The 25,313-nt window shown below is 45.4% G+C and overlaps 2 protein-coding genes across 2 annotated transcripts in view; both read left to right on the plus strand.

The window, feature by feature from the left end:
- The first annotated feature begins 467 nt into the window (after positions 1 to 467).
- On the plus strand, positions 468 to 12,445 carry LOC132455960 (protein phosphatase PTC7 homolog). Its single transcript, XM_060050072.1, has 6 exons — positions 468 to 955; positions 2,275 to 2,454; positions 6,576 to 6,774; positions 8,527 to 8,650; positions 8,955 to 9,084; positions 9,256 to 12,445. The coding sequence occupies exons 1-6, from the start codon at positions 754 to 756 to the stop codon at positions 9,312 to 9,314; spliced, it is 894 nt and encodes a 297-aa protein (XP_059906055.1). The 5' UTR covers positions 468 to 753; the 3' UTR covers positions 9,315 to 12,445.
- A 374-nt stretch (positions 12,446 to 12,819) lies between these two features.
- LOC132455957 (TBC1 domain family member 10A-like) overlaps positions 12,820 to 25,313 on the plus strand; it is a 12,519-nt gene continuing 25 nt past the window's right edge. The window contains 10 exon segments of the mRNA XM_060050069.1: positions 12,820 to 13,519; positions 15,529 to 15,628; positions 17,767 to 17,874; positions 19,076 to 19,182; positions 19,577 to 19,691; positions 20,807 to 20,872; positions 21,590 to 21,724; positions 21,726 to 21,780; positions 22,286 to 22,440; positions 23,257 to 25,313. The exon segment at positions 23,257 to 25,313 is cut by the window's right edge and continues 25 nt beyond it. Of these exon segments, the coding sequence (XP_059906052.1) occupies positions 13,341 to 13,519; positions 15,529 to 15,628; positions 17,767 to 17,874; positions 19,076 to 19,182; positions 19,577 to 19,691; positions 20,807 to 20,872; positions 21,590 to 21,724; positions 21,726 to 21,780; positions 22,286 to 22,440; positions 23,257 to 23,673 (1,437 nt within the window). The 5' untranslated portion in view covers positions 12,820 to 13,340 and the 3' untranslated portion in view covers positions 23,674 to 25,313.

Genomic DNA, 25,313 nt, shown 5'->3' on the forward strand with positions numbered 1-25,313 from the left:
TGGTGAGGTGCATTTGATTCCTCGTCCCCGATTATCAGAATGAAAGGGGTGGATCCCTTGAATGACTTGCGGTTGGGACCAGCCTCGACAATAGAGATGATGTTAATCGAATAATGAATGAATTACTTGTCTCGATTACAATATTTAATTAATGAATACATTTGATACATTTATTGACAACTCATTTGATGCTGTGATTCTTCAAATATTTTAAAAAATAATACATTTTATGATAAGAAGTTTTATTGTATTATGTGAGTACGTGTTGGTTATTTATCGTGCGTATCCACAATATTATAATTGCATTTCACTGACTATATTGGCCAACAGTTTATAATTACCAAGTTCCCCGATTATGTCATAGAGTGCTAACGCACAAGCCATGGCTCAAAAGGTGAGACGTCGCACGCGGTTCACTCTGCAGAACTATCAAGCGCACCCACGCGCTCTGCGCGCGCAGCCGTCTGTGACGTCGTACACACACTGCAAGTCGTGACACCCTAGTGGATGAGAAACATGTCGGGGAGGATAGTGCACACCGGAGGAACTCTGTTATTATCTAATAAAACATAGACGTCGGATAATAGTACGGACCGTGGGATCTTCGCGACTGCTTTACTGCGGTATAATACTAGTTTCTTACGGTGGAAATGGGCTGTGTTGAACTGAACCAGGCCCAGATCCTCTAGTGCGCGACGTGGGAAGGCTATACGGTTGTTTGGGTTTTAAAGACGGGTTGTGGGTCCTTGGGGCATGTTGTCTGTATTATCGTATGGGAGACTGGTGGCCAGGGCGGTCCTTGGAGGACTCTCTCAAACCGACGGTCGAGATTACAGTTTGGTCACCGCGAGTTATGGGTTCGGAAAGGACTTCCGTAAGGGGATCCTGAAGAAAGGGATGTGCTACGGGGACGACGCCTGCTTCATAGCGCGGCACAAAGCGGCCGATGTGTTGGGTAAGCACCCCCCCCCCGTTGTTAACAAATGTCCCTCTGTTGTTGCATACACTACTAGTTGTGCTAACTCACGTGTGGACCGTGCAGACATGTCTGCTAGTGTCTGTCTGACCTCCTGGTTAGGGTTACGCATGACCTTCAGGGTTAGGATTATGTATCATATTTTCGGGTTAGGGATGACCGTCTGGGTTAGGGTTGGGGATGACCTTCAGTGATCCAGCACGTGATCACACACTCAGATGAAAACACGACCAGCCTCCCGTCCTCCGCTGGGCTATAATATGTAATGTGATGGTTGTCATGAAGAACGAATGACTCATTACATACAACTGTACACCAAAATATTCGTTGGAAACCTCAATAAAATAATATGTGTGAACACCGGGAGGGAAAAGCATGTGTTAAGGGTAATCGTGGGTAAAGCGGTGACCTTTCACCCAGAAACTCAGTTCAGAGCCAGGGCATTGCGGGAGCAGTTTTGTAATACGCTTATGTATATGTGATTGGATCTGTAGAACTGCACTACATATGTATTTAAGACTTATATTTACAATGTCTTATAAAGGTCAGAATGGTTGACAGTGGAGGCAGCCATGTTGCTAATGGTTGTAGCAGTGTAGCTGAGGACAAATGCTTTTGTTGCGGGCGCTGAAGGGTCTAGCCAACAAAACAGCGTTTGGCAACCACTTGGTGTTCATTGCCTTTCCTAGTTCTACTGTAGTTTATTTGTCTTTGACTTAAAAATCCTCCCCGAGGAACAGTCGACATACGGGCCGACGTCCTCGTCCGTGCGGTCGCACCGGGCTCACGTGCCACATACCGTGGCGTAGTATTGCAGCCGCGTGCCCAGTGTCTGCTCTGTCCGCACGCCAGTCTGGGCACGGTGCCCAGTGGTCTTTACGTCATCGCTCTACGCAACTCATCCAGAACGACGCGTTTGACTTATTTGAGTACGAATCGTAGTTTCCCCTTTGCTGTTGCAATGTTTGGTCTGTGTGGTCACAACCTTCAATGTTCACACGTTAGCCCCCTAGTGCATTCGCTCCGCCAAACAGCCTTGAGAATAAACATTTATTTCCCCTCGGTTAACCTACCCAGGGCATAGACAAGCCATGTTTATATATTCAGATAGGAGCGTGATCATTTCGATTTTGGATTTTGACTCCTCATTCACAAGTTTTCCACTAGTTCTAAAATAAATACAAACCGTTCTGTTAGGATGTCCAAAGGTATATTCTCCTCATGTCAGGGTCCTCTTGAAACAGACAGTACAACTCATTCAAAACACATCTCCTGTATGTTCTATATATCATCTCAAGGTGTGGCAGATGGCGTCGGGGGTTGGCGTGACTACGGCGTGGACCCCTCCCAGTTCTCCGCCACCCTGATGCGGACGTGCGAGCGGCTGGTAAAGGAGGGGCGCTTCGTGCCCAGCCAGCCCGTGGGCATCCTCACCTCGGGGTACTACGAGCTCCTGCAGAACAAAGTCCCGCTGTTAGGTGAGCACGTCCTTCACCTCGCAGCTGAAGGTCTACCCAGTGGACTGGACCAACTAGTAGAATAGATGGATCAGCTTACCCAGTAGACTGCACCAACAGGTAGGAGAGATGGATACAGCTACCCAGTGGACTGTACCAACTCCTAGGATAGATAGATCAGCTTACCCAGTAGACTGTACCAACAGTTTGGGGGGGGTAGGTCCAGCCTACCCAGTGGACCGAACCAACTGGTAGGATAAATGGAACCGGCTGTACAGTGGACTGTACCAACTGGTAGTATATCGATAGATCAGCTTAGCCAGTGGACTGTACCAACAGGTAGAATAGATAGACATGGCTACACTGTGGACCGTACCAACTGGTTGGATAGATGGAACCGGCTGTACAGTGGCCTGTACCAACTGGTAGTATCGATAGATCAGCTTAGCCAGTGGACTGTACCAACTGGTAGAATAGATAGACATGGTTACACTGTGGACTGTACCAACTGGTAGGATAGATAGATCAGCTTAGCCAGTCGACTGTACCAACAGGTAGGAGAGATAGATCCAGTCTACACTGTGGACTGTACCAACTGGTAGGATAGATCGCAAGGTGAACTGTACCAGCTGTTAAGGCCAATTTCCACTGGAATCGGCACGGCAGCGAATCGCTCGCCGAAAATAATGGAAACCATTCAAGTGAACGTAGGCTATTCCACTGGATACGGCACCGGCACGGCACGGAACCGTCCCCAAACCGGCACTTCGTTTACGATACTTGTCTCTTCTATTTCTGAAAGTTGCCGGTTTGCTGCCGTGTCTCAGAACACGACTACAGCCAATCAGTTTGCCTTTGTGCATGAATATTCATGAGCTCACATCGATCCCTATGCAATTCACAGGGTATTTATATATTATACAGTCTATCTATGGTATGGTATCAATAGCTAATCAGTGGCAAAGAAGAAATGAAAGTCTGCGTCGATGCGCAAGTCCAGTGTCGCGAGTGGACGTTGCCATGACATCTAGAAATCATAGGTCTACCGTATTTAATGGGTTATGTCATGTGTATGGTTGATTATAAGGTAGGCCTATGTATATATAAATATTATAATGTATATTATAATATATATGGTTTCAATATAACTCGTGAATAATATTGTATGAATACTTATTATAATTATTCACGTCTTGAGCCATCTGTCGGAACGTGTCCGTGCCGCTTCCAGTGGGGATTGCAGTACGGAACACAGCTGCTTCGCTGCCGTGGCGCTTCCGTGCCGATTCCGGTGGAAATTGGCCTTTAGGATAGATTGATCAGCTTACCCAGTAGACTGTACCAACAGGTAGGATAGATAGTTCCAGTTTACACAGTGGACTGTACCAACTGGTAGGATAGATAGATCAGCTTACCCAGTAGACTGTAGGAGATAGATAGTGGTACACTGTGGACTGTACCAACTCGTAGGATAGATGGATCAGCTTACCCAGTAGACTGTAGGAGATAGATAGTGGTACACTGTGGACTGTACCAACTCGTAGGATAGATGGATCAGCTTACCCAGTAGACAGTACCAACTGGTAGAATAGATAGACATGGCTACACTGTGGACTGTACCAACTGGTAGGATAAATGGAACCGGCTGAACAGTGGCCTGTACCAACTGGTAGGATAGATGGAACTGGCTGTACACAGTGGACTGTACCAACTGGTAGGAAAGATAGACGGCTACACTGTGGCCTGTACCAACTAGCAGTATGGATAGATCATCTTACCCAGTCGACTGTACCAACTGATATAATAGATGGATCAGGCTACACTGTGGACTATACCAACTGGTAGGCCATCCATCACACATCTGGATAAACACTCCCACTTGTGGTGTCACTGTCGGCCGATTTAAAAATGGCTTGAAAAGGCTGATAAGCCTAACGCCAGGCGGTAGAATAGAACCCTTGTAAGCGTGGTTAGTGATTCGTTTCATGAGTCCTTTGTTATGTTCCTCATGCTGGGTGCATACTGTCGGGCTCTCCCATGTCTCCTCTAGACAAGGGGCTGCTCTCGTCTGGCTCGTGACTCCCTGCCGGAGGCGGTAATTGGTATAATGGCAGGGAAATCTGAGCTATTAAGAGCCATGTTCATACGTTAAATGCTTTGGCTTTCAGGCTCACTATAAAAGGATATTTCGACATTCGAATGCCCCAGAAAAGGCCAGACTAAGTTCTCGGAACACACACAAACACAAACACACACACTCGCACTGGCATAGAAAGCCACACACACACAATCGCGCACACACACACACACACACACACACACACACACTGACACACACACACACACACGCACACGCCCATCCAGCGGGAGTACAATAATAAAGTTAGGTCCAGAGTGAGTCATTTTGGGCTCTGGGCGAATCCATGAGAAGAGTGGGCCATAACTACAGCATGAGTCAGAGGGCCCTGCAAGGGTACTAAAAGGTTCCAAAACTTGTTTTGGTCGCATTGCAACCGATAAAAGATTGGAAATACTTGAAATAAATGGCGTGCCAATAGTGTACTCCACCCCAGTGTTTGTTCGTAGCCGACTCTCTACTATTTCTTCTGAAGCCACTTTGTCTGTACGTGTTGGTTTAGACGCTACTGTTTGTTCTGAAGCAACGTTGCCTGTATGTGCTGGTTCATAGCAGACTGTTCCTTTTGAAGCGACAAGCTCGGTTGTTTGGTTTTGCAAACGGTAATGGCTCAAAGTGTAGTTGCACAGGCATGACTGTTGAGATTCATATCGATATCGGCCTTGTGGCAGATATTGCGATGAGGTTGGTGAGGATAGTGTCGTGGCTACACTGACAACGTCCTAGGTTTCAATCCCCAATTTCCAAAGCTGTAGGCTTCCTTGAGCAAGACACCCCCCAACCCCTTACTCCTAAGGAAATCTAACTTGCTGCTTTCGAACCAAGCATCTGCCTAATGAATAAATGGCAGGGATGTGAGAGAAGACCTTTCAGGGTAGGGAGCTGCCTTTTGAAATCGATCCCATGGTATTTCCTACAGTCTGACATCAGGGAGGTAACGTGAGGCCGGAACCATCTCACTCACTCTCCACCGCCAACCAGGCAGAACTATCGGAGTTAAAAATGGATGTGAAGCGGTCGTAACTCGACGAGTGAACAAGCCGTCCCATTCCCAGTGGCGGTATGTCTGGAACATATTAGACCCCTCTTCTTGGTCTTGAACCAAATCTTGGCCTGTGGCCTGTTTGTATTTTGGAAGCCATAACCAGAAGTGTGTTCGGGCCTTCCAGGTCCGGGTTTGACCTCTACTGGGCCCTGGGACTTACAATTATAGCCTTCATTTCTTCTCAATTTCCTTACTTTTCATGATGTACTATATCTAGACGGGTCAGCATCTTCTAGCCAAAATATAATGTATACTCATACGAGAGTGTTGGGATATATATAGCTGATATGCATGGACCACGTCAACGTTTAATATAAATTGAAATAACTGCATGTTGGTCTGATTCAGCAGCTGTTAAAATCCCGAATGTTTTCAAATGTCCTCAGTTATATGAACCCATTATCTTCGGGGTTATGAAGCATCGATAGAGTATACATGCTGTTGGTTAGGGCTGGGGTTTGACTGAGTGGAGCTTTAATAATTCAAGCAGCTTTAAGAAGCTATAGCTCCATGGTATAAGTCCTGTTTTAACAGTGCCTCCGAAGTAGGCACCTTCATTGAACCAATTAACCATTGAACCCTTTAGTATTGATTTGATATTTCCTGTCGATGGCTATCCAAGATGGATGCCATATTAGCAAATCTTTCCTGTCCTGTGAGTCTAAAACCGTTTTCTCACATGTGTAAGGTTCGCAAAATATCTTTCTTTTTTTGTAAGAAGCATTTAAAAACCCAGCTTCTAGACAGGCTGTCAGTTGTTCACTTTTGGTTTCCATACTTCTATGCTATTCCTGAATGATTCCTAAACCATGACCATATGTGTTTGGGACGTCTATCATGTTTTCTGACGTTGTATCCCTTGTCCCTGAAGGTGCTCCTTCAATCAAATGTTACTTGTGACCTCCAACCCTTCTGACCCTCAACTTTCCCCCCCCCCTCCGCCCCCCTGGTCTCCTGCAGGCAGCAGCACGGCCTGCATCGTGGTTCTGGACCGGCGGAGCCACCAGCTCCACACGTGTAACCTGGGCGACTCGGGCTTCCTGGTGGTGCGGGGCGGCGAGGTGGTGCACCGGTCGGACGAGCAGCAGCACTACTTCAACACCCCCTTCCAGCTCTCCATCGCCCCCCCTGGGGTGGAGGGGGTGGTGCTCAGCGACAGGTGAGCTCCTCAATGCTGAAGGGTGGGAATGACCGGGAAATAAATGAATGCATACGTATTAGGGATGGGCACGAGTAGTAAATTCCAAACTCGAGTGATCGAATTAATTCCTCGAGGATCAATCGAGTACTCGTTTAAAACTAATCTATTTTTAGAATGCAACGCATCTGCAGCAGGAATTGGCCTAATGATGAACGGCAATATTACCAACCAAATATGTGATGCTTATTCTCAATCCAAACAGTCAAGAGTTATCAGAGTATTCATTATTTATTTTGGCAAACGTTCAAAACACATTTTCCTTGCAAAATAAATATGCGTCTCACTATCTAAATCACGTCGAACAAAGGCCTGTAACGTTAAAAAAAAGAAACAAGTACCCTAACCAAATAATGCAAATATTTCTATGCTATTCCTGAATGATTCCTAAACCATGACCATATGTGTTTGGGACGTCTATCATGTTTTCTGACGTTGTATCCCTTGTCCCTGAAGGTGCTCCTTCAATCAAATGTTACTTGTGACCTCCAACCCTTCTGACCCTCAACTTTATGCAAATAATTTAAAGCTGCAAATAAAACGGCAGCAAATGAACAAAAAAAATACTCAGCGTTGTGATCTTCTATACACGGCCGGGATTACAGCTGCGTCTTGCGACGGTGAAAATAACCGACACACTTGGTTGCTGCGGGTCTGCTTTCCCGAACTTACCGTTGTGTTTCAGGAGCATATGTTGCCTCATAGTACTTGTAGTACTCTGGTAGCTCGATTTCGCTTGGCATATTTGACATTTCACCTTATGATCTCCTATTTCTGTAAAGTATTTCAATACTTCGCTGCGCTTTGCTCTAACCGCCATCTCTTAACTTTTTGAATTCTGGCGTTGTGCACACACGGCACGGCGCGCGCCGCACAGAAATTTGATACATTTCATTTGCTTTGTGCACGGCACGCGCCAGTGGTGCCACACAGAAAATGTATACATTTGCTTCTTGTCTGTGTGTGTATATGCAAACTCGAGTTTGCCTGTCCACCAACCGAGTTAATTTGTAAGTATTCGAGTAATCGATTCCTCACGCCCATCCCTAATACGTATTATTCTTGTGGAATAAGTGCTCTCTGGGATTTGTCCACCTCAAAATTAGATTTGAGTGTGGAATTGGATATAAAGGGTTGCTGTATTTTTTACCAAGAGGTAAAACTGACACCTCTTTTTCAAGGAACACACAAAGGTCAATAGTGTACAAATGTAGCTTCTTATGCTGCTAAGGACTTAACCTTCCTATGTTGCTACAGACCTAACCTTCCTATGCTGCTCTACAGTCTTTACCTTCCTATGCTGCTACAGACTTTACCTTCCTATGCTGCTACTGATTTGAGCAGGGTGTGTGTGAGAGACAAGAGCTCCTCTCAGATTTAGACTTGCCAGCATGACCATTGACCCGAAACGCTTAGTTATTTTAAAACTGTGCCCTGCCTTTAACCCCCTCGACTCTAGCGAGTGCGTCCAGGACACACATTCAAGCGGGCAGCCCTGTTTTAATGTCGACACCAATCCCAGCCGCACTGGGCTGTCACACCATTAAACCGAGTCAATCCAGCAACGCATATGTATATGGAAAAGGGACAGTTGGTGGCTGCTCTTTCTCCATCTGCATCACTCCTGTTTCACTGGTTGGCTGACCCTAACGTGCATGCGTGTCTCTCTCTTTCTTCCTTTCTTTCTTTCTTTCCCCCGTCTGCCTCCTCTAGCCCCGACGCTGCTGACAGCGCCTCCTTCGACGTGCAGCTGGGCGACATCATCCTGACGGCCACCGACGGCCTCTTCGACAACATGCCCGACTACATGATCCTACGGGAGCTCAAGAAGCTCAAGGTATTCCCACTGTTGCGGTGAAAGTCACATGACTTCTGTAATTAGATCGTTTTCACCTGTGGGATCGGGAGCCAGAGGGTTTTCCGCAAGGGGGTCCCTTCTGCTGAACACATTTAGCATGTGATCTGTCCTCCAGGATAGATGCCATAGTTATGTTATCTTGTTGAGTACGTAATGAGGAAAGGCTATTGGTTACTCCACCCAGCGCAGAGTAATCCACCCAGCTACCACCACCATCGACCAGACATTGTAATGTCTATTGTACGATATGCATCACGTGCTAATCGCTTCATTTGTTTTTCAGACCACAAACTACGACAGCGTCCTGCAGACGGCAGAAAGCATCGCCAAGCAAGCGCACGACCTCGCCTACGACCCCAACTACATGTCCCCGTTTGCACAGTTTGCCTGCGACAACGGACTGAATGTACGAGGTGAGACATCCGATTTGTTTGTTCACCCAAGGGTACAGTATTGGACTTAGCAGTGGACCTATCTTCGGGTTACACAGAGTCAAAATGCCCTCCCGTCACTTTTAAGACTCATGAGCAGCATTGCATAAAATTGACCCCTCCCCCCTTTCTCCCCCTTCTGTTGTGCTGCAGGTGGGAAGCCAGATGACATCACGGTGCTGCTGTCCATTGTTGCAGAATACACAGACTGAGTGCTGTGTGTGCGTGTGGGCATGGGCATGTGTGACCCCTTGTGTCCTTCCTTCTACTTCTTTGGCCAAGTCGACCCCCTTCCCCCCCCCCACACACACACAAACACACGCACACACTGCCCTGCGCCGGGTCGAAGGTTCACCCGCGCTCCTGAGCGGGGAAGGGGGGGGAAAGGGCAGCTAAGGCCCCTTCATGTGGATCATGACGGAACAGCCGATGGACAGTTCTCTGTATCCTCTGATGGTTAAAGGGCTTAACGTTAGCAGAGCCCTCAGTTATACACAACGGTACTGTAACCACCCCACAGCTGCAGGGACGCCCAGCGAGCAGGTCATTACGCGATGCTGCTCGCGATACTCTTTGGCTTGTGTGTGCGAATGCTGTCAGGTATGCATGGGTGTGTTTCGGTTCCCAAGAGAGGTCGATGGCGAAGAGTGGACGTTGTTCTGTCGTGTTGGAAGACGTTTCTGTGGCTGAGTGATATGTTTGATGTGATGGCCCATCGTCACATGGGACATGGTGGTCTGCAGGTTCTCAAGAATTTGGAAAGAAATGGGTGGCGTGATGGATCCGTCTCTGTTGTTGTCGCTGAAGTTGTGTCATTTCTGTGTCATAAAGTAATTGTGTATGCGTGGCATTTGATCTGGAAAGATGAAGATGTTTCTTAAAGGTTGGGTATGGAATTCTCTTTTTTGGCCATTTTTGCAAAATTACTTGAAATCCTTATCATAACCCACTTACAGCCGCTGAGTTAGAAGTACTGGCATGAAAATTAAACAAGTCAATCATCTGTGGAACGAGCAGGGCTCGAAAAACTCCAGCCAATGATTTCCAGACCCACCGAGTGGCATTTGACAGTAAGTAAGTCAATCAAATGGTTGTACTGCACTCCCTCCGCGCGTGACCCCTTCGTGCACGTACTCAAAGCTCGTGACCCAGAGCAAGCTTCTGTTTGTTGTTACCCTGCGGTAGTTACTGGAGCTAGCTAACTAGCTAATGGTTCGCTCGTGCATGATTGCGAGTCCATGTACTTGGAATGGGTGGAGTCAGAGTCATCGTTGAAGGAGGGGGTAGGACCATTTGAGTTGGGTATTTTCAAAATCTGCTGGCGTTTCGCAAATCCCATGCCCAACCTTCAAGGATTAGGAGAGAGAGGGATAAGGGCGAGTGAGTGTTTGTATGGGTAGCTAGCTAGTATTTCCCCAACAGCTCCAAATTGTCTTGTCTAAACATATTCAATAGCTCCTGCTATTGAATATATTATTATTATATTGAAAAGCACCTGCTATAGAAGGTCTCATCTGGTTTGTCACTAGGTTTATGAACTGTCAGTCTTTCCCTAAGTTGTACATATTGTTTTTGTTGTGTTTTCTCTTCTGGCCTTACCATGTTTGTTTTGGTGTAAAGCATTATTACATACTGTTGTGAATGACGTACACATGCAACATTTGCATCTGTAAAATGAACGGTTGACTATGGAAGTAAGCTTCATAAATCTGTCGCTTCCATCGGCAGAAATGAACAATTTACTTAGCATGACTGATTTAGGATATGTCGTAGAGGGGATGTTAGATTTTTGTGGGTGGGTGAGTGTGGCCAATATGTGGTAAAGTGCAACATTGAATGTGTGGGTATATGATGTACATTTGATGTTTGCTATCCAACGATGCTAAAGCTAGCATCTGGAAATGCTACGACTGCAATTATAGGTCAGGCCTGAATTAAAATACAGTTTTATTTTTGTAAGTGTTATTTAGTTGTAAGAGTGACTATTGGAAGCCATTAGCTTCTCACAGTTGGATGGATGACTAAACAGAAATCCTATCTCAACACAAACGAGATAAAGAAGTAGTTTCCTATTGTTTTGGTTATTTCTTTTGGTTATGAATGTAATTCTCGCTGCGTCTTTTTACTGTAACTTAAATTTCTCACTGCAGCGTACATTTAGACTTGGTTCTCTTGATTTGCGTGAGTGTATTTAAAAGCATGTACCAGAATTGACACGAATCAAAGACAAGAATAACCCAGTTCTGATATTGGCAGTCCATCTCATATGTTTTAACAGTCACCCGGGTGATTATTCCAGATGTCATCCTTAAACCATGGCCACACCAAAGACAGACTTCATTTGCATAATTCCATTAAATATTTGAAAAACACAGTTTAGCAATACAATTAATTTCACTTGAATACGATAATATTGCTGGTAGCTGCAGCTTGTTTGTGTCCCAGTCGGCCTCCCCTGCTTGTGAAGTGACCCAGTTAGCGCATCTGTTCAATGTTAATGCTGACTAATCTACAAAGCCGGTTTAAACAAACCAAAGAAAGAAAGCCATATACAGCATGTAATTAGAAAAACTGTGCTACACATCTCGCTACCAAGGGTGTTCACCAGATGTTTAGAGACCAATAGTGCCACTGTTGTTGACACTAGAAATAATTTCAAAAGGCCAATAGCTAAGCCCGCCGCCGCCGTGTCCCGGATGCAACAGTGTTGTCCAGATGTGCAGCATGGAACAACATGGGGAGATCAACACGTATATTTTTATAACAGTCTACTTGTGACTGAAAATGGTTCTTGTATCCATAATCTTATGCTTTACTTGTTTTTCTCTTTTTCTCCCCCCTTAATTTCTTTTTTACTTTAGTTTTGCATGATTTCTTAACTACATGAAAGCATTACCTGTTACAGCTTGACTCACTGTATGATTCCTGTCTTATGATACTGTCTTCTTGATTAACAATGTTAATTTACATTGAATTATGGGTGAAATACTCAGTGTGTTTGTATGTGTGTGTGTGGTGGGGAAAATGGATTGGCCATGAGCAGTGACAGTCTTGACATAGGGGGTTGTAACTGAACAAGGGGGAGCTTAGCCTTAACTGCAGACCTAAACTCAAAACATGCCTTTTTTGGCCCAGGTTGATGTAATTGAGATCTGCCCACCTCGCTCTTGTGTATAGAACAGTTTAAAAGGTGCTTTTGCTTGACCTCCTTCCAGAAAGCGATGTTTGTGTGTACAAAAGATATGCTTGTGTGTATACAGTGTAACAATACAGGTCTAATGTATGTAAATATGTTTTAAAAGATGTACAATATTTAAATAAAGAGTCTAGTATTTATACTAAACATGTTTACAATCTCTCGGTAGCCATAAAGTGCTGCTGTTTTTGTTATTGAACGAAATGTACGATTTTAAATCCTTTATCTTGATCATTTATATTGGGGCAATTTTCATATTCAGTATGATTTAATAGAAACGGTGCCAAATCGAAATTATTTTATTAGTACATATGACAAAGATAATATACACATTTCAAAGGTGATTTGGTAATTTAAACTAGGCTTTAACGAATAAATATATAGGCCTATCACGTATAATCAATAAGACATAAGTTACTACATGGTGTCTGGTAGACATTTTGGAAAAATCAAGCCAAAAACATTTAGCTATTCAATTGATTAATTAGCTACAGCTAGATTATTCAACAATGAATTTTCACAGTAGATGGTGTTCTGTTCATTATAAGAAGTAGCGATGTGGCGACAGTGTCGATGCCAATAATAAGGTAACATTTTTGTTTGTCACCAGCAGGCGGCAGCAGTGTGACTGCTGTCGATGCTTTATTAGCTTAGGAAGTGGCCATAAGTATACCTACGTAAAGCTGAATTTAACCTACGGACAGCCATGTTTCTGACCAAGGCGGTTTAGGGGAAAGGTGCGTGGGTCAGCTGACTGCGATGTGATGCTAGCAGGTTAGCCATTGAACACGAAGCGGCTACGGACATTATAGTCTTTCACCTCCAACACCGCCGAATGTATGTTACTATTAAGGTAGCTTATGCGCTAGCTATAGTGTTGTTAGGACGTCAAGACAGCTGTGGCAATGCTAGTTAGCCGGAGGAGTTGGGACTACTTAACTAACCATAGGTAGTAATTCTAATGAGCAGGGAAACGGCATTCCAATCATACTAAACGTCAATACACGTCACTTCTAGCCCATGTTCATCTTAATGGTTGTTAATGGCGAGGATCGAGCAAAGCAATGGACTGGCCGGCAGAAGTTTCCCACCGGGCAGCGAGAAGGACCGGACAGCAGAGTCTGGACCAGCAGAGTCTGGACCTGACTCTGCTGACCCCCAGGAGCTACAGACCGACAAGTATGGCTTCATGGGGGGTGCACAGCAATATTCTGGACAATCGTAAGTGGTGTTTATAAAAAAAAACGATTCAACTTTATTTTTTTAAAATATTGAATCGAAATGAATTAGCCTGCTGTCATTTACAGGAACTGTCATATTCCTCCCCATAATAATGGACTTCCGTGATAACTTGTGTAAATGTATGTATGTATGTATGTATGTATGTATGTATGTATGTATGTATGTATGTATGTATGTATGTATGTATGTATATTTGTGTATCTTGTACATGGAATAGACAGCGCTTTGGAGGTTTTTGAGAGATGTAAATAGCCAGAAAGAGCAGTCAAAGATTCAAATGTTTGGCCTATGTCCTATCATAATTTTGATTTGGTTAAACTGACATCACCCTTATCCACAAATAAATAATTGTTTGAGGTTAATGGCAAAATAAGTATGGTATTCTGTCTATACCATGAGGTTGTGACTTAATAAAATGCTATGTTATTTTGTCTAAACGGTTCTGTTGCTTTGGTTTCAACATCATTTGAACCCTTTAGATTGTGGCACGCACGGTCCCACTATTCAGAATACATATTAGTAATGCTGGATCCAAGATTACTGTAGGCCTAGTCTCATAAATCTGACAACACTGTAGGAGTGTTGGATCCCAGATTACTGTAGCCCTGGTGTCACACATCCGACAACAGGGTAGGACTGCTGGATCCCAGATTACTTTAGACTATGTGTAGGCTCATAACTATCTGTCCTTTCAATTTTATTTAAAAATAAATGACGATTTGTGTGGCTGATGGTATCTGCAGCTGAATCTACTCTTGGAAAATGGAGGAGATTTGTATAGGGTTAATAAGGATTTGAGGGATGTGTATAGGTTTAGGGTGAGTCAGGTCTAAACGTGTGTGTGTGTGTGTGTGTGTGTGTGTGTGTGTGTGTGTGTGTGTGTGTGTGTGTGTGTCTGTGTGTCTGTGTGTCTGTGTGTCTGTGTGTCTGTGTGTCTGCTTGGAGCTGGTCTAATTTGAAATTGGCCTATACCACCGTTGCGTGATATTGTTCAGATCATCCTGCATGGTGATAAAAAGCCAGAACACGGGGAAGTTCCCCTCGTGGCTTCCTGTTGTTCCCCTCATGCTCTTCACCGGCTGTTTCCACTGCTTTGTCCCACACTAGATTTCCTGTGTTAAGAGGCAAGACGTCAGCCATCTTGGCCCCGTCCTCTACATTTCAACCGGATCTCTAATAATAATTAGTAATTAATACAGGAAGTGATTAAGAGTGTGCAGCGCGCCACACCTCACCGCTGTTTTCAAAACACCCCTCCTTCTTCCATGGGGTCCTCATGCCTTGTGGCCATGAGAGGAGATACATTGTTGTGCTTTGTTCTTTTGTCCTCTAACCCTTTGGCTATGGGAGGAGATGATGGGTGTGCTCTCTATGGGTGGGGTTAAGGGTTGGTATTTTCATTCTGTACACGCACACAGAGAGAGAGCATACCTTTTTGTTATGGAGTTTTGTATGATTCTTAGAAATATCTCTAGGAATGCTTTGTGTTTTCACTGTACACTGAGGCCACACCAGGATTATGGTTGTATTGCTCTACAACAAAACCATAGTGTAATTCAAGCTGAGATGTACAGTATGTCTTGTACAGTATGTCTGCTATATGATAGTTAGTGTATGGTACAGTAATAGTCTCCTATATGAGACTTGCCTCTGGCATAGTAAGAGGCTTCACTATGCCGACGTTGACCATTAAAACAGTCCAAAGTTCTGCCTTAGAGAACAAATGGATCCAGCTTGCTCTGTGTGTTTTTTGCAACAGATAAACACAAAGTATACAAACAGATAAACACAAATAACTGAAGCCTCCGTTTTTAAGAAGCCACTTGCTTTGGTAGAAAAGCATGCAAAAGCATACACTCTATTGGAGTAACTGCGATTAAGGATTAAAGCGCTTTTCAATTCCGTCCCAGTGTAGACATCATTTGCGCTCTCGCAGCATGTGACAAGATGTGTTCTCATGTTGAACCCTGTTGATCTCTGGTCCTCAGGACGGAGAATGTTCCTGCCGAGGTTCTGAGGCAGCGAGAAGCCAAGTGGCTGGACATGCTCAACCACTGGGACAAATGGATGGCCAAGAAACACAAGAAGGTCAGTTGACTTCTTTCGGATGAGACGTAAAACCGAGGTCCTGACTCACCGAGGTCACTAAAGATCCCAGGGCACGCATCGCAAAAGTGTAGGGGTTTCCCCGGTGTCCTGGCCCAACCAGGCTCATTCAATCTGGCCCCCTAATCATCCTCCTGTATAATTGGCTGACTCATTAATTCCCTCACTCTCCACCTCAAGCTGGTGTGTGGTGAGCGTTCTGGCGCAGATTGGCTGCCGTGCATTACCCAAGTGGGTGCTACACACTGGTGGTGGTTAGTGAGGTCCCCCCCTTCACTGTAAAGCATCTTTCAGTGTCTAGAAAAGCGCTATATAAATTCAATACATCATTATTATTATTAACTAACCCTGACCCTGATTCTCTATTTACTAACCCTAACCCTCTGTTCACCATCCCTTTCCCTCTATTAAATAACCCTAACCCTCTGTTCCCTAACCCTAGCCCTTTATTTACTAACCCTATCTTAACTAGGACCAACCCTAACCCTCCATTAACTAACCGTAACAGTAGACCACCCCACTCTTCTAGCCCGTCTCCATCAGTGGGTTGGTATTAGGGGCTCAGCTCTGCAGTGGTTCTCCTCCTACTTCTCCCATAGATCATTTTCAGTGTCCATAGGTCTGCACTCCTCCTCCTCTGCCCCTCTGTCTTGTGGGGTCCCCCAGGGGTCCATCCTGGGTCCAATCCTGTTCTGTTTATATATGCTCCCACTTTTACACCGACAATTCACAATTATATCTCCCTCTGAGATCCAGGGACTGCCTTCAGACGCTCCTAGAGTGTCTCAAGGAGATAAATGACTCCAATTTAACAATAGCAAAACAGAAGTTATCATCTTTAACGCCTCCAAATTCAAAAAACCCATCTTCACTGACCTAGGTAGTCTAACCTCATTCTTAAAACCATCTGCTAGAAACCTCTGCGTCATTTTTGATTCGGAGCAATGCTTTAATAAGCAAATCTCCTCCGTCGTGAAGAACAGCTTCTACCAGCTCAGAACCATCTCTTAAATAAAGCACTCCCTATCATACCACAATCTGGAAATAGTCATCCATACTTTCATAAAATCACGGCTGGATTACTGTAACTCCCTCTACCTTGGTCTCCATCAGTCCCTCATATCACGCCTCCAAATAGTTCAAAATGCAGCAGCAAGACTGTTGACTGGGTCAAAAAAGTGGGAGCATATCACTACCGTTCTTGCTTCCCTTCACTGGCTGCCAGTACAACAAAGGATCCTTTTTAAGTCTGTTCTTATGGTGTTCAAAGCCATCAATGGTCAGGCCCCATCTTATATATCAGACCTTTTACACCCCCACTCAGCCACTAGGTCCCCAAGATCCTCTAATAAGGGTCTTCTACACATGCCCCGCTCCAGACTGAAGCAAAAAGGTGACCGGGCCTTCGCTGGAGCTGCTCCGCGCTGGTGGAACCAACTGCCACCCGACATACGTGATGCCCCCTCCATTTATGCCTTTGAATCAAGGCTCAAAACCCATCTGTACAACCTTGCTTTCCCTCCCCATTAACTATCTGACCTCTGCTTTGTTGTGTGTGGATGTCAGGTTTTATGTATTTTATTTTTATTTTATTCTAATGTTGTTGTTATTTTGCCTTCATGTTTGCCTACTGAATGCACTATGTACAGCACTTTGGTCAGCGCAAACTGTTAAATAAATAACCCTAACCCTTACTTGCTTACTTACTAACCCTGTATGAACTGACCCTAACCTCCTATTAAAACCCTACCCCTCCATTAACTAACCATATCCCTCCATTAACTAACCATATCCCTCCATTAACTAACCATATCCCTCCATTAACTAACCATATCCCTCCATTAACTAACCATATCCCTCCATTAACTAACCCTAACACTAGATCTATTATGTAATTCCCCCTTCAGTGTTGGAACATATCACACTAATGAAAGCAGTTCTACCATGGTGCTAAAAAAAGAAAAACAGGGCACAATAAACACTGAATTCCACATGGGCTGGTGTGGAACTAGAACACCTCTAATTGTAGCTGATGTGACACTAAGCTATTGCTGTCAGTGTTTGCTTCCTCTAACCTCAAAGCGTGTCACTTTTAAAACTATGTTGTGTTTGATTGGCAGGTGAAGTTGCGGTGCCAGAAGGGAGTCCCGCCCTCCCTGAGAGGCCGGGCGTGGCTCTACCTGTGTGGAGGGAAGGTGAAGAGAGAGCAGAACAGGGGAAAGTTCCAGGTCAGTCAATTGCTGAGGAAGGTATTGAGGTCGCGTTCCAGGCAGTAAAACATTTAGACTGGTAGTGATGAGGACGCATTCAGGTCAGTCAAGTGCTTAGGCAGGTAGTGGTGAGGTTCCAGGTCAGTTAAACATTTAATATAAAGTTGTAAGGTCTCAAGCTGAAAATGGCTTATTTATTCCTATTTCACATATTAGATAGTAGATAGATAGGTGGTAACATATACAGATAGCTAGTTGTCTCCATCTCCACGTTGAGCCACTGTTGTCTGTAGAGAGCACCTAGATTACACAGGGTGCAGTGATTCTTTTTAGTAAGAGATGGGTGTGGTAAGAAAGACACATCGAACTGAAACTAGGTCAGCCGGTTACTTCCGGAGGGGAGACATGGTCTGAACCCTTTCAGTCATGCGATTTCCTAAGAACATTGCAAAGCTTTAGAAAAAAACATCAATAATTCAACTGAATTATAACTGGGGCTTCAGTGTGAGTGTGAATGCAGTGCACGTGTTTGTCTGTGCCCACAAAACTGTAAAACAATGTATATAATAATCCCAAAAAGTAATTGAGAGAGTGTTATCCCAGGTGAAGTGTCTTTCTTATGGGCAGTGCAGGAGTCTTATCCCAGGTGAAGTGTCTTTCTTATGGGCAGTGCAGGGGTCTTATCCCAGGTGAAGTGTCTTTCTTACGAGCTGAGCGTGAGTGTTAACCCAGGTGTACTGCCTTGCTCGTGGGCAGGGCAGGAGTGTTCATTTGAATGTATTTGTGTTGTTTGAGGAAACCGGTACCCTGTCTCGTCAGATGGTTTACAAACCCTCTTGCACGTCATGTTACCAGATAGATTGTTTCACAAATCCGATGTTGAAGTTTTGGATGTGCCCTCGGTCTATCACGTAGTTCTTCATAGGAGGCTGATTGGTCTGAACCACTGTGGTTCGGTCACAAGCTCATCACTTGACGCTTGGCTTGCATCGTAAACTCGATCTTTATCTCGCCAATCCTGATTCCTCGCAAGATCGGCAAAACACAGCACCGTCAGGAAACCCACGTGAACACAGGGATAACGTTCACACTCCCCCCAGAAAGCCCCAGCAGTTCTAACAACTGGGCCACAGCACCCCCTTTATCACCTTTTCCATCAAGACTTAACGCCGCACATTTACTTTCTACCACCAACATCTCCGTGTGTGTTGGTTTTCAGGACCTGGACAGCCAACCGGGCGACCCCAAATGGGTGGATGTGATCGAGAGGGACCTGCATCGACAGTTCCCCTTCCATGAGATGTTTGTGGCCAGAGGAGGTCACGGGTGAGGAGAACCATCCCCACCATGCACGTTTTTCTCAGATACAGCTTTCTGTCGGTGGAAGTACCCGCATTGGGGAAGTACTCTCTTCTCTGGGTGAACAAATATGAAGATCGTATTGTGCACAGCGCAATGAACGACGGCAGTGGTGTGAGAAGCACAAGGCTGGCGTTTCTGTACCGCATCATTCGTATTCTAAACAGCAGGACCCTGCGGTACCCTGAAAGAAAGTCCACCCTAAGATATCATGAATATTCATCCCAGGGATATAAAGTACTGGGTTAGGGTTAGGGTTCCTGTTTTTAAAGAATTTCTTTAAAAAAAGGAACAAAATCCAACGTGTGTGTGTGTGTGTGTGTGTGTGGGTGTGTGTGGGTGTGGGTGTGGGTGTGTGCAGGCAGCAGGACCTGTTCCGGGTACTGAAGGCCTACACCCTGCACCGGCCGGAGGAAGGGTACTGCCAGGCGCAGGCCCCGATCGCCGCCGTCCTCCTCATGCACATGCCCGCTGAGGTAAACACACACACAGTGACTACAAACCATTCTCAGATACTATAGTTATATATACTTAACTATGAGATAATTTGAATACAGAAATACTTTTCATCAGCGATTCCCAACCTATGGCCTGTGAGGGTTTTGCAGGCGGGCCGCCAAATCATTGGCAAAACACATAATTTTACATTTTTTATATTTATTAGAAAAACTTAAATTTTAAATAATGAATCTTTTTTTTTTTTTTTTCTTTAAAACCTTTAAAAATGTTAAATAGCATCAGGTACACAGTCCCCCTAGTCAAACAAAAAAGAAAAAGAAAGTATAGCGATAGAAAGTCATCGAAACGTCATGAGTCACCGAGAACGCAGTGGAAGCATACTATCGGTTCAGCCCACTTAAAGCAAAGGCGGTCAAATGCAGGATAGACGATCAACTGGATCGATTGGTCCTAATGTGTGGGACGAAGCACTGATGGGGCTCGTGCGATGCTAAGCACGTACGGTGGAGTCATCACCCGGGTGGAAGCTGTGGCTCCGCTAGTAGCAACTGCAGTATACACAGAGAAGCGCAGGCTATAGAGAAAATGGCTGCAGATCTAAAGACTGCTCGAGATCATGTTTATGTTCCGTTTTAGGTGCGTCCTTCAGATAGCGCTTACTAAATACCGTTACTAACACTATGCGAAAGGACCATGAATATAAGGTCATTTTTTACTTTTTAAACATCTCTGCAATGTTTAGCTCCGTTATTACTTGGGGGGGGGGGGGGGGGGGGGCACAAACACTTTTGAGGTTTTTAAGGGTTCAAATTCATGTGTCTGAGAAGGTTGGAAACCGGTGCTTTAGATATAGATCTATATCTATATAGATGTCTACTGTATATCTATATAGAGATAGATAGATGGATAGATAGATATTTACACTATTGATATACTTTGGTATATTTCTATACCCTATAGGTATACTATATCTGTTGTGTTTCTGGTTAATGAACTGCTAGTCCCTTGTCACTGTACTCAGCATGTACCAGCTGCTGGCTGACATGAACCCGCTGAACTGCGGGTTCATGTCAGCGGTCTCGGTTACGCTTCTGTTTTGATTTCTAAAGAGCTACTTCCTGTTTTACCACAGGATGCCTTCTGGGGCCTGGTGCAGATCTGTGAAAAGTACCTGCCAGGGTACTACAGCAAAGGACTGGTAATGCTTCCCTCAACCAGATGAATCATGTTGTTGTCTGTGAGGAGACCGGCCTGGGTTCAAAGTCACAGATACCCAAGGAATGCCCTGCGGTAGTCAGACGACTCTTAAAGTTAGATTACACATTGACAGTGCTACGCAAGGCCATTACGCTCTGGTTCAGCAGGAGATACTAAAGATAAAGCTGTTTAATGGGTTTCTTAGCAGAGGCAAACAATGTCTGTTGTTGTAATCATAAATGTTTGATGTTAAGAGTCAGAGGTGTTGGCGTGAAGATGAATTCTCTGGGACAAGGTGGTTACTCTGCCAAGTTTTGTTTGGCAGCATGTAAGGGAATTAGACAGAAGTAATCTAAGAAACGAATAAAAGAGTGGTCCAGGAAACAAATGGCAATAGTACACAGTGTGGCCACCAGAGGGAACCAACTCCTCTCCTCTCACATGCTTCACTTTGTAGAGACGAGGCATACTTGTCTACTTGAGACTATAAGACTCTTCCAGACTACAGCTTGTTATGACATGTATATTGTCCAGTATTTGGCTTATGTAATCATCTTGAAACATTACAATAATTGCCCTTGAGGTGAGCGGGTGATGCAGCTAGAGACAATCAGTTGGATGAAACCATCCCAGTGAAGTGTAGTTCTGCGTTTCTTCTTCTACCTCTCACACCGGTTCTTCCTCTCCCTGTCCTGTCGCCTTCTCCATCCCCTCCCAGGAGGCCATCCAGCTGGACGGGGAGATCCTGTTCTCCCTGCTGAAGAAGGTGTCCCCCGTGGCGCACCGCCACCTGAAGAAGCACAAGATGGAGCCCATCCTCTACATGACGGAGTGGTTCATGTGCGCCTTCTCCCCGGACGCTGCCCTGGGCCTCGGTGCTGCGCGTCTGGGACATGTTCCTGTGTGAGGGTGAGCGCCCGTGCCCACCTCGATGCTCAACTACACCGCTCTGCTCCACTCTATACTGATCCACACGGCTATGCAACACTCTATACTGCCTCACTCCATACCGATCTACACTGTTGTACTCCACTCTATACTCCTTTGCTGCTCCACTCTATACTAACCTACACCGGTCAATTCTACTCTATACTATTGTGTTCTACTCTGTTCTATACTACTATGTAGTCTATCGTCTACACTGCTCTGCAGTACTCTGTACTGCTCTACTCCATACGACTCTTTTACTATTCTACTCTATACTACTAAGCTCTCACTCTACTCACTAGGACTCTATACTACTCAACTCTATGCTGCTCTATACTACTCTACACTAGTCTGCTGCTCTACTCCACTCTGTAGCACTCTATACACCTCTCCCTTTTCCCCCGTTGAGCCCGGGTAACGCCACCACATTAACTCGGGACCGCCGCGGCGCCCCTGGCGCCCCTCTCTGGGCTCCCTCTGCTCCCAGGGGTGAAGATCATCTTCCGCGTGGGCCTGGTCCTGCTCAAGTGCATGCTGGGGTCCCCGGAGAAGCTGAAGAAGAGCCAGGGTCTGTACGAGACCATGGAGCTGCTGAAGGCCCTGCCGCCGGCCTACGTGGAGGAGGGCTTCCTGGTCCGGGAGGTAGGGCGACGTGGCTGGAGCTCCACCCTGGACACGCACACCTTATCCACTAACCCCATGGGGGCCGATCTGACCATCTCCACGGGGTCTTCTCATGTGTAGGAGGTGTGAAGAATAGATTATGTAAGGTTTTATCTGTGTGGTTCGTTTAGATTACTAGTGCACCTGTCTTTATCTCGCATTTAGATCTATTGAGCAGACTCTCTTATTCAAAGGGACTTGCAGTGATTCTCTCGATAAGCAGGTCGGGTCTAGGCCTCTTGCTTCAGTACAGGTTAAACCCTAGCCATGTGTTGTTGTTGTTGCTTTAGGGTGTGCAGATAGTACAGGTGAGGTACAGTATGTACGGTCGAGGTACAGTAAGTAGAGGGCAGGTTCAGTAAATACAGGGCAGGTACAGCAAGTATAGGGAGGCACAGGTGTAGTACATTTTAGGCAGAGTTGAGGTACCGGTGAGATGCAGTCAGTACAGGCTGGGCTGCGGAAGGTGGTGTTCACAGCCCTCCCCTTTGAGCATTCAACTGGGAGACGTTCAAACGTTCTGGTCTTGGCACCTTGAATGGTTTACTGAAACTCTTCTCCACCTCCCTCCCTCCCTCCCTCCCCTCCCTCCCTCCCTCTCCACATCCCTCTCCCTCCCTCTCCTTCCTCCCTCCCTCCCCCCCCCCCCTCTCCTCCCCCCCTCCCTCCCCCCCCATCCCTCTCCACATCCCTCTCCCTCCCTCTCCACATCCCTCCCTCCCTCCAAACCTCCCTCTCTCCCCTACCTCCCTCCCTCCCCCCCACCCTCCCCCCCCCTCCCTCTCCCCCCCCCAGGTGGTGGAGTCCCCCGTGTCGGAGCGGGACATCGAGCGGGAGCACGTGGCCCAGCGGCGGCGCTGGGAGGAGAGCCGGGGGGAGCTGCGCTGCCGCTCCCCGGGCAGGATGCACGGCGCCCGGGCCATCATCACCGCCGAGCCCCCCCGGCGCCAGGACCTCCAGCAGAACCCCGCCATCCTGGTGGAGACCCCCCCGGCCGCCGCCGCCGCCCCGTCCAACGGGGGCCCGGGGGAGGAGCCGGCCGGAGGGAAGGGGAAGAAGAAGAAGAAGAAGAGGAAGAACAAGGAGGAGGAGAAGGCAGCGCCGTCCGTCCCTCCGTCCGCCCCCAGCGACCCCCCTCGCGCCCTGAAGGACGGCTCCCGGCAGGCCTCCGAGGAGAGCCTGAGCAGCCAAGAGCACGACTCCTACCTGTAGGCTCCACCGACGGGAAGGATGCGAACTGAGGCTTCCACCAATGGGAGCGATGCTACCTCGTAGCGTCTTGCTGTCTGATGAGGCTTCCACCAATGAGAGGGATGATTGCTCATTGCCTCTTGCTCTCCGATGAGGCTTCCGCCAATGGGAGCGACGCTATCATGTAGAGTCTTGCTGTATGATGGGGCTTCCACCAATGGGAGCGATGCTATCATGTAGTGTCTTGCTGTATGATGGGGCTTCCACCAATGGGAGCGATGCTTTCATCTAGTGTCTTGCTATATGATGGGGCTTCCACCAATGGGAGCGATGCTATCATGTAGCATCTTGTTTTTAGATGCTCAGTTTTACCACCAAAGCTTTGGCTGCTTCATTTTTGTTCTGTTATTCATATAGATTTAGATTTTGGGTTAAAAGTGTACATGATGGTTATTTTGTTGATGAAATCTTAGATACACACTATTGAAGAACACTAACTAAATACCATAGCTGTGGGAGGAAGGAAATACTTGATCAAACTTTGAAGGAAAGTCAAAATTATTCAGACAAAATGAGAATATTATTGTTTTAACCTGCTGTACAACCATGTCAAGTGCCATCCACAGAATATTGCCACATTCTTCCAAATATTTGGAGATATCTTGAATTGTAATAAGACTGAAAGGCCCATGAAGGATGTTAACCTGACTAACATTTAGTGTCATTTTAGTAAAGTCTTCAAATAATCACTTTATACAATCATGTTTATATTATAGTAATACAAAATGATTTATCATTGTGTTTATAATAATAATAATGATGTATTTGTTTGAATCATCACTTTATAATGATTAGATTATAATATAGTAATAAATAATGATTTTATTATGTATTATAATTATAATGTATATTTGCACTAAATAATGTTGCTGTGCAACAAATTGTCCTGAAATTGGCTTTTAAACAATATATACGTGCGTAGATTTCAAAAATGTTGGGAGCACAATTATTCAAACTTTTAATGTGATGGATCATTTTTAATGTTTTATTATTTAAACACACTGTGAAGATCACAGACCACCTGTACACATTTTTTATCTATTGAGAAGGATTTAGTTATTATTTCTCTGCCAATCATTTATATGGACGGAAAGAGGTTGATTTTTTTTTCACATGTATTATGCCATATGTTGGATTGTGCATCTTATAGAATTTGCTGAATTCAGGGAAACTTTTGTTGGATAAAATGGCTAATGGGAATTACCGATCATGAGCGCCAGTTCTTTTGGTTTGTTGCGTTACACTGTTTATTATTTCCTCATAGAAGTAGCAGAAGCAGCCCACCAGGTCGACCCATAGAGGGCTCCCTTGTGCTTCTTAAGATATTTAAAAACGTAAACCGCTTGTTCTATTTGATTCGAAACCAATGACTCTTTATACACAACACAGCTCCACAGCTGTTCTGATGGAGGACTATAACTGAAAACCTTTTGGTCATTTAGAAAGAAAAACTGAGCCATCACTTTGAGATTATTTATATCTGCACATTTTTTGTATGTGTAATTATCTCCTACATTGAACATCCAAATAGCCAATGCCTATATGCTATTGAAACTAAAGACTTTCTTTTGTACCAAAATCTCCAATTTTTCAAGAAATAA

This window comes from Gadus macrocephalus, chromosome 4, assembly GCF_031168955.1.
Source record: "Gadus macrocephalus chromosome 4, ASM3116895v1".
Lineage (NCBI taxonomy): Eukaryota > Metazoa > Chordata > Actinopteri > Gadiformes > Gadidae > Gadus > Gadus macrocephalus.

Bases quoted from the DNA above. Each gene is read 5' to 3' on its own strand.
- LOC132455960 (XM_060050072.1), top strand. From the start codon at position 754: ATGTTGTCTGTATTATCGTATGGGAGACTGGTGGCCAGGGCGGTCCTT. The intron at 956-2,274 runs GTAAGCACCCCC...TATCATCTCAAG, and splicing joins CAAAGCGGCCGATGTGTTGG to GTGTGGCAGATGGCGTCGGG. The intron at 2,455-6,575 runs GTGAGCACGTCC...GGTCTCCTGCAG, and splicing joins GAACAAAGTCCCGCTGTTAG to GCAGCAGCACGGCCTGCATC.